Source organism: Scomber scombrus, chromosome 9, assembly GCF_963691925.1.
Source record: "Scomber scombrus chromosome 9, fScoSco1.1, whole genome shotgun sequence".
Taxonomy (NCBI): Eukaryota; Metazoa; Chordata; class Actinopteri; order Scombriformes; family Scombridae; genus Scomber; species Scomber scombrus.
Window position 1 is genome coordinate 11,272,692 of NC_084978.1, and position 9,165 is coordinate 11,281,856.

The 9,165-nt window shown below is 39.7% G+C and overlaps 2 protein-coding genes across 2 annotated transcripts; one reads left to right on the plus strand and one right to left on the minus strand.

Annotated features, from left to right (window-relative positions):
• Positions 1-9: 9 nt before the first annotated feature.
• Positions 10-3,499, minus strand: zgc:101583 (uncharacterized protein LOC494104 homolog). The gene is made up of 6 exons (XM_062425040.1): positions 3,442-3,499; positions 3,042-3,174; positions 2,533-2,589; positions 2,003-2,093; positions 1,503-1,663; positions 10-1,368 (listed from the first exon to the last, which is right to left on the minus strand). Exons 2-6 carry the CDS (start codon positions 3,172-3,174, stop codon positions 716-718), a joined length of 1,095 nt encoding a protein of 364 aa, XP_062281024.1. The 5' UTR covers positions 3,442-3,499; the 3' UTR covers positions 10-715.
• Positions 3,500-5,391: 1,892 nt separating this feature from the next.
• On the plus strand, positions 5,392-9,090 carry mars2 (methionyl-tRNA synthetase 2, mitochondrial). The gene is made up of 3 exons (XM_062426060.1): positions 5,392-5,947; positions 6,149-6,483; positions 7,196-9,090. The coding sequence occupies exons 1-3, from the start codon at positions 5,662-5,664 to the stop codon at positions 8,375-8,377; spliced, it is 1,803 nt and encodes a 600-aa protein (XP_062282044.1). The 5' UTR covers positions 5,392-5,661; the 3' UTR covers positions 8,378-9,090.
• Positions 9,091-9,165: the final 75 nt, after the last annotated feature.

Consider the following 9,165-nt stretch of genomic DNA (forward strand, 5'->3'; position numbering starts at 1 on the left):
TGTAGTCAGTTAATGTTTTAGTAATGTTTTAATCGGCATCATCAAACACAAAAGGCACAGTTACATCAGATATTTGTTACAGATTGGCACATGGTGGGAAATCATTTGTAAAGGGAAACAGCATTCTTTGGTGAGGCTTGTATATAATACTGAGGTATTACAGTAATCCATCGGAAATTACTCAAAATTGTTCATCAACAACACAATTACAACTCAAAGGTTTGTTTTTTTTGCCTTAACAATGGTCATAAATCAGTTTATACAATATTTGTACAGTATATGATTAAGGTTAAAAGTGCAAAACTACACATGTTATTTTTTTATCAATAACAAAAGGCACATTCGGCTTCAATTATTTTTAACTAATGTAAAAAAATATACACAGCAGTTTAACAGACATCCATGCTGATATTTAGAGATAGTTACTTGTATAAATTATACAATGGTTTATAATTTTGTCTTGTCTTTTTTGAACAAAAAAACAAAAATGGACGTACCATCATGTACAACTAAGTACATAATTTAAGTTGTCTATGCAATCCAGTGTGCTCATAGCAACATATGCTCATATTAAGGAAACTTTGTTCATCCAGTACATTCTGCACTGTATAACATAGAAGCATAGAAATTCAGATTTAGTAAACTAACTTGTCACATTGTAAAGCTGTGATGTACATTAAAGCTGCTTAATTGCAATTTATCTAAGTAGACAAGACTACGGGTCCTCCTTAGAGAGCTCTCTGGTGCACTGTGTACCCCGCCTGCCCTTTGAGCCTCCTTCTCTGGGCAGCTTCAACTCATCCTCTGCTTGGCTGTCTTGGCTGGCAAGAGCCACGTAAGGCTGGTAGCCACACAGAAGGCCCTGAGGACCATTCCTAAGGTAGAGTGGGAGGGAATCCCAGGTAAATGTAATGTCCTTGAAGGCATGGAGGAGGAAGATCCCCAAAATGATGGTGAGGAACCCGCTGATAGTTCCCACCACTCCATCAACGGTCATGCGCAACCATTCCTTGAAGAGGATAGCTGAACAGGCCATGACGGATGTGGTGAAGAAGACGTAGTAGATGGGCGTGACTATGGAGGTGTTATAGATGTCGAGGGCTTTGTTCAGGTAACTGATTTGAACACTGACACAGACTACCAGGCAGATGACTAAGGCCCAGAAAAGGGGTTCCTTCAGCACGGCTGTCCCAGAAAACAGCTCCTTAATGCCAATGCCCAGGCCCTTGACACAAGACACAGAGAGGGAGCCAATCACAGAGCAGATCAGGATGTAGACCAGCACATTCTTCTGCCCGAACCGCGGAGCCACAGCAAAGATAAGAACCAGGCTGCTTCCAACAACGCACACAGCAAACACAATGAAACCTAGTGGGAGCATTCAGAAATGAGTTAGTACCCTGAAAAAAAATCCTCCAACCCTTATCTGGGATTCATTTTCTCCACAGCGTTGTTAATCAAGTCACACAGGTGAAATGGTACCAATCAAATTATGTTCCTACCTGGATCTATGAGCTTTTCAGCCATGGCGCTGAGGGAAGCAACCTCTTCTTCCTGCGGAGCATGGATCACCATCACTGTGGAGCCCAAAACACACAGCAGGCAACCAATCTTGCCATGCACATTCAGCCTCTCATTCAGAAAGTAAGAGGAGAGCACAGCACTGGAAGAAAAAAAACATTACAGGCACAGAGCGTTATCACATATGCATATTTAAAAGGTGGAGAATGGCAATAATATATATATTTTCTTGACCGTGTTCATATTGATGAAGGTACAGTATGTGTCACTCATTCAGTGCAATAGTGTGGTTCACTGATGTGTTTTGTTTTTTTCATAAGTTTTGTTGGCAATAAGAAAAAAATATTGACCATCACTAAACTCATCCTTGAAAGTGTTGAAAATACTAGGAATGCTTGTTTGTATTCTCACATTTTCTGTATAACACAGAGAATAGCATGGTGGTATGAAAAGCTGCAAAATAAAACTTTGTAACAGATACCTTACGAGTACGCTCAATGCCCCAAGCGGAGTCACAAGTGTTGCAGGCGCAAATGCATATGCAGCAAAATTCGCGGCCTCTCCAGTTCCCACTAGAACACACACACACACACACACACACACACACACACACACACACACACACACACACACACACACACACACACACACACACACACACACACACACACACACACACACACACAAGCATTAATATTCACAAATTCATAGCTGTTGCAGTCGGTTAAAATGTGAGAAAGTATTATCTTCTCACCCACAAGTGCAAATGTGCTCTTTAAAGGGATGTGTACTTCAAATAAAAATGTGTGCGTGTGGGTGCAGCATGCAATGCAGCGTCACCAGCAAAAAAAAAAACCAAACCCACAACAGCCTTGTGTCCACTTTGAAAGACAAAGACCACAATGTTCACAGGCGAGGCTGGTTAGCAGTGAAACCAAATCAAAAAATAAAAACAGCTGACCATGTCACCCATTTTAGCGGCAGAATTAAGTGTGTGAATCATGCACTCACTCGAAATTAGTCCTGCCCACCACAGCCATTCCTTCAGGTAAGCATACCCCCCTTGGCCTGTAACATACAAAAAACAAAAACAAAGTAAATGTACAAACAGTTACAGGTTTCTCATTATTAAACATGTCAAAACATCTTCAAACCTAACATGCATCCTGCAAGTTATTGGCCTTAAAAGTTAAATTATAACATCTTTCAATCCTGCCTTAATACTGTAGTACACATATAGACATTATTTTACAGTGGTGGAATACAACATAATAGGGAATCTAACAGAAAACATGGGAGCTTTTCCATTTTATGCAACTTTATACTTTTACCACTACATTTTAAAAGGGAAATATTGTTTTTCTTTAACCCCACTACACTATCTGACAGTAAGTAATAATATACTGTAAACACACACAAGCTGCAACATGAGTACTTTAACATACACTGTGATGATGATACTCTCCTTAAAGTTACATTTTAAGGTGAGTTGTTCTTTAATGAAGTTTAAAAAACAGTACCTGCTCGCATTGAACCCTTGCCAGCCAATCGCAGCAGGCCTTTCTTCTTCAGGATGAAACTTGCGCCGATAAAAACACTGGAGCTCACGGCGAGCGACAGACCGATGTAGAAGTCCGTGCGGTTCACTTCCATCTGAAACAAAGAACAACACTTTAACTAATGTATATTTTGCTCTGTGTTTGCTGTATTTAACCAACACTCAAAAAGAAACGACGCTTTCTCTCGCTTCAACAGGAGACCCATGTGTCCGATCACATGACAGGCTCACTCTCTCTAGAAGGCGACGGTAACTTTTTAGACCGCTGGAGATGCCACACATATGAATAATTACAACTTATGTCACTGTTTTTTTGCATTTTTAACGACAGTGTAACGTAAATATAACTCGAATTTCTTTACCTCTGTGGTCACGTCCCCATTCGTCGTCGTGGAAGTCTGACGGCAACAGAGCAGCTGATTACCGATCAGAGCAGCACTTCCTGGTTATTGTCATGGCAACTAAAAGGAGGCGGCTTCTCTCCAGCCTTTATTTTTATTTTTTAAAGTCAAGTCATTTTTAGTTTTATAAGTCCCAAAATCACAAATTTAGATATTTGCATTGTGTATGCAGATGAGGGTAATTACAAACAAACAAACAAACAGAAAAAAACAACTTGAGACCTAATTTTTTTTAACTGAGAACAAATAATGAAATTTAAAAAAGATTACAAAATCTACAAATTCTGAAACAATTTGGCATAAGGAATAAGTGTCATGTTCCTTTTGAGTACAATATCCAAAAATGGTCTTCTTATTTAACAAGGAAACAACTCAGGGATTTCATAATGATATAAGGTGTTGATATAATGTATTGGATTCATATGTAAAAAGGGTAAACAAGTCAGAATTGCAAAAAGTGTCCCACATTACCCTAATCCACCCTAATTAATAGAATAACATGACATATTTTAATCTGTCTGGCTCGAGTAACATATAACATAAAGGAAAATATGGAAATGCACACACCGCGCTGTCTACAAATAACACTGATGAAAGTGACAACAACAGTTTATGAATGGATTTTAGCTTTCATAAACCCCTGTGTGGTAGAAGACTTTGTGTTATTCTACCTCAAAAGCATTTTTAAAAATCTTCTTAGAAAACAACTTTAAATCAAACTTTAATTCAATTTCGTTTTTCAAGTCACTATGACTTTATGTGATTAGTTCACACTTAATAGATAATCAGTTCAGGCAATTCACAATTACATTGGTATATGACCAGATTAGCTGAATTCCTCTGACATAAAAGTTTATTTCAGGACCATGCCTCTCTGAAAAAAAAGTTTCATATTTATATGAGAATAGACCCAATTGTATTATTGACAATGACAGCTGTAGTGCTCTTTCCACCAATTAAGGTGCAGATCTCAAAAACTTCAACTCAAATGGAAAGAATATTTACATTTTGAGAGCCTTATGGCAATATTTTCAGGCATGATATAATCTTGAAGAGTGGGAGGGAGGCGTGTTTTTTTCTGGTCTAAATCGCCCACATTTAAGACTTAAATTAGTCTACTCCAAAAGTACAAAACGGTGTCACAACACAGAATACAACTTTGTATAAAGTTTAAAATGGTGTCTGTATACTAAAGTATGTTAGAACACCTTCCATTTAACTGCCATTATACATATTAATACTTTTTAAATGATATACAATCAACTGAATATGCTATAAAAAATACAATAAAATAGTGATACCTTGTACATTGTTGAAACATTGTTATACCGTGTTGTAGGCATGGACTGTAGATAAGAAAGGTTGTAGGTTGTAGTTTTAAACCTGTGGGACAAGTTAAAAGGAGAACAAATGAGGCCGCGTTCATTTCATACCAGAGCTGTTGTAATTATAAATTACAGATTTGTTATAGCGTTCATTATCAATCTCCAAGACAGTCATAATTACGACTGAAAACTCATATTTTTCAGAGAGCTGCTGTATTTCAGACTCGACTCTTACTAATATGTAAGTAACCATGAAAATGTGGCATCAACGCTTCACATCAACTGAAGTACGTTGTCCAATGTGGTTTGAAACTCAGGTTTAATGGATAAAATAATTGGATGGATATAGTTTAGTCAATGGAAAAAGTCGTCACACGACCAACACAGGTACCATACAACCCTCCTGTGTTTTTAATGTTGGTAACATGGGATTATAAGGGATCTTTCCCACCCATTCGACATGACATGAACGCGGCATGACACCGGTTTATAATCCCCGCAATCTGATTGGTCGTTGGTGTTCGTCACACAGCGATTTGATTGGACGACGAGCTGTCGTTAATAGAAAACGGAAGAAGCCCTAACCTTGACAGGCAAGTAGCTCACATGTGCTACAGATTGAGGGAAAAAGATTAAAATCCAAGGATTTCTGCTGATGTAGCAGACATTTTTTGCCAGGACAACTCTTACGACCCTCAGTTAGTTTTCCGACATTGGTGTCGTTACTCACTGATCCACTTTTCTTATCTTTCAGCAAGCTAAATGAATGACTAGCACTTACCAAATCGTTGCTCTCCCTTTGGACTAAGTACTACTGTTTGGTGGACTTCATGTGTGCCCTGTCTGTTATCCAACAATGAGGATACCTTTTTTGTTTATCACAAGAAGGTGTAAAGCTTTTCGCAGTCTGCAACAAAGCCCCTTTTTGTCACCCATTTCAGCTCAATTGAGGCATCAGAGGATCGCTGTTTTGAGACACACCAGCACCCATCTGTGCAAAGATGAAGGGAGTTATTACATCACCACCCCCATCTTTTATGTAAACGCGGCTCCTCATTTAGGACACTTGTATTCAGCAGTGTCAGCTGACTGCTTACACAGATATAAGCTACTAAAGGGATTCAACTCAAAGTTTGCAACAGGTAAATCCTCAATTCACCAAAATGTAGATGTTCATGTTGCTGGGTTTTTTTGGCCATTGCTTGCATGTATTATATAGAAAAAACCCAACTCTGTACATCTCTGCATTATCACCTTCTGACATATTTCAGAATGTCAGAAGGTGACTAAACTTAATAATTGCAGCCCTAATTCCTAATACATCCTTTTATTTTGCATTCCAGGCACAGACGAACATGGCTTGAAAATTCAACAAGCTGCGGATGCTGCAGGGAAAGATCCACTGACTTTCTGCACCGATGTGTCAGAAAGATTCAAATATCTCTTCAGCAGCTGCAACATATCGTACACAGACTTTATAAGAACCACTGAGGAGAGACATCGACAGGCCGTGGAGCATTTCTGGTCTGTCCTTTGGAACAAAGGGCTCATCTACAAGGGGAGCTATGAAGGCTGGTACTCCACACAAGATGAAAGCTTCCTCACACCACTGCAGGTGACCGATGCTTTGGACTCGACAGGGAAGGAGATCAAGGTATCACTAGAGAGTGGCCATAAGGTAGGTCAAACGAGACTGAGCTCAAGTTTGATTTTAATAGAGATGAATGAGTGCAAAATTTACACGGGAACTTTACTTATCACAAGAAATATTACTAAACTTAACTTGGAAAGAGTTGTATAAACACTTCTGTGTAGCTTTGTATACTCTCAGAAAAAGAACAAGAATATGTTATTAACCCACACTTGGGGTTAAAAATGAACATATCTTACCTTCTGATGCTTCAACTTGGACCATTCACTCTTTCCAATTAAAGATGTTGTTACATCTTCATTTCCTGTTTTCTTTATACTTGTGCTTACTTTTAAAAAAAAGTGTAAAAACTCAACTGTTAAAACAAGTTATGGCCTTAAAAGACACACGACTTCTGGGTAACATTGGTTGTTATCTGTTGTGTGATCATTTTGACACTAAGACTGCTCCCACCAACCAAATGATTTGGTACACACCCCACTATAAAACCACAACTTGTCGTTTTACACTTTTTTTTGGTATTTGGAATTAAACAAACACGACGGTGTGTTAATTAGTGAGCTTTAGAGACACTGGTTCATGGATTTTGTTACCCATATTGAATGGACAGATATCAGAGTTGTTTTGGTATTCTTATCTTACTCGCAGGAAAGAAATAAGCACATTTTCCAAAATGTTACACTATTCACACCTTTTTCTCCATTATCAAAACTTCAGTCTGCTCTCCACTACTTTACAGGTGGAATGGATGAAAGAGGAGAACTACATGTTCCGTCTGTCTGCGTTCCGGTCTCAGCTGCTCGACTGGCTCAGAGTAAATCCCAGAGCTGTACAGCCTGAGCGTTTCTACCAGACTGTTCTGCAGTGGCTGCAGGAGGACCTACCTGACCTCTCTGTGTCCCGTCAAAGGAACCGTCTCCAGTGGGGGATCCCAGTCCCCGGAGACCCTGAGCAAACCATCTATGTGTGGCTGGACGCTCTGGTGAACTATCTTACAGTAGCTGGCTATCCAGATAAACATGAGCAGTGGTGGCATGTGGCCCACCACATTGTGGGAAAGGACATCTTAAAGTTTCATGCCATCTACTGGCCATCTTTTCTTCTCGGGGCCGGACTACCACTGCCTCAGACGATACACGTGCACTCTCACTGGACAGTGGGTGGAAAGAAGATGTCTAAAAGTTTGGGTAATGTGGTTGATCCTCTTGAACGTTCGCAGGTGTTCACAACTGATGGTATGAGGTACTTTTTGCTGCGTCAGGGGGTTCCAGACTCAGACTGTGATTACACAGATGACAAAGTTATCACGCTGCTCAACGCAGAGCTCGCTGACTCTTTGGGTGGGCTGCTTAACCGATGCACAGCTCCTGCTCTAAACCCAGCTCAGGTCTACCCCTCTTTTTGCACTGAGTCTTTCCCCATTGAACAGATTGGCAATAAGGGCAGGGCTGTGGTTGAAGACTACCACATGTTGAATGCTATGAAAAGTCTCCAAGCTTTGGTGGAGCAGCACTATGAGAGCATGCACGTGTACAAAGCTCTGGAGGCCATCACTGCCTGTGTAAGGCAAACCAACGGTTTTGTTCAGCGCCACGCACCCTGGAAGTTGGATAGAAGGGACAGCAGAGACCAGCGCTGGCTAGACACAATCATCCATGTATCTCTTGAATGTCTGAGGATATATGGCACGCTCCTCCAGCCGATAGTGCCGGAGATATCGAACAAGCTACTGTCCAGACTTGGGGTGCAACCAGGTGAGAGGAGCTGGGCAGCTCTGAACTTCCTGCCACGGTTTCAGGGAATGGACTGTCCATTTGAAGGTAGAGCGCTGGGGTCTGACTCTGGACTGCTTTTTAGTCGTTTGGAAAGGCCGAATGTAGATAAACAAAAAGCAAAGAAAACAAAAAAGCAGCAAAAATGATATGAGTGATGGTTTTATGTTCCGTCAACAGTTTCACAGATAAAAATATACAAACTTGCCGTTACCTTCATCATTAGAAATTATTGAATTGTTTGAGTTATATACACATCATAATGGCTCTGATTTTGAATGCCCCTATGCTTTTTATGAAAGTCCTTTTTAGCTTTAAAAAGTTTGCAAAAAAAAAAAACCTCACAAGGTACATTACTGCTGGTAGTTGCTCTGCAGCTTTGTGTTGGATTAATGAAGATTTCCCAGTTGTCAGAACTGTCGATGTCCAAGTTACATGTTTCTCAGCATCTTAAGGACTTTGAGAGCTTCCAAAAAAGACACGACAGAGCTCCAGATCAGCCACAGATGGATGTTGTGGTGAGATTGTTATATCAATTGCTTTTGTTCTCCTGAAATTGGTAAGGAGACGCCACAAGACATTGTCGAAGTACCTTTTGATTTACTTTGCAGAACCACTCATCAGGTGTGGAATACTCAAATATTGAGATTAAATCCTTTTGAAGTCAGATATATTGTCATGGAGATCATTTTGCCTTACAGATGCTTTTTTTCACAAATTGAAAATTAAATGCACATTTAATGTTCTTGTTTAAACAAACATGTTAGTCTGAGTTACTTGAAGACAGGATCAATTATACACTGGTCAACCTCGTCCCATTTTCTTTTAACTGGGGATGATAAGTTTACTGAACATGTAAATGACTGCAAATGTTGCATTAAAAGGTAACTTTATGTCATTGAAACAATTTTTTATATGATACAAGAAACTCTTTGAC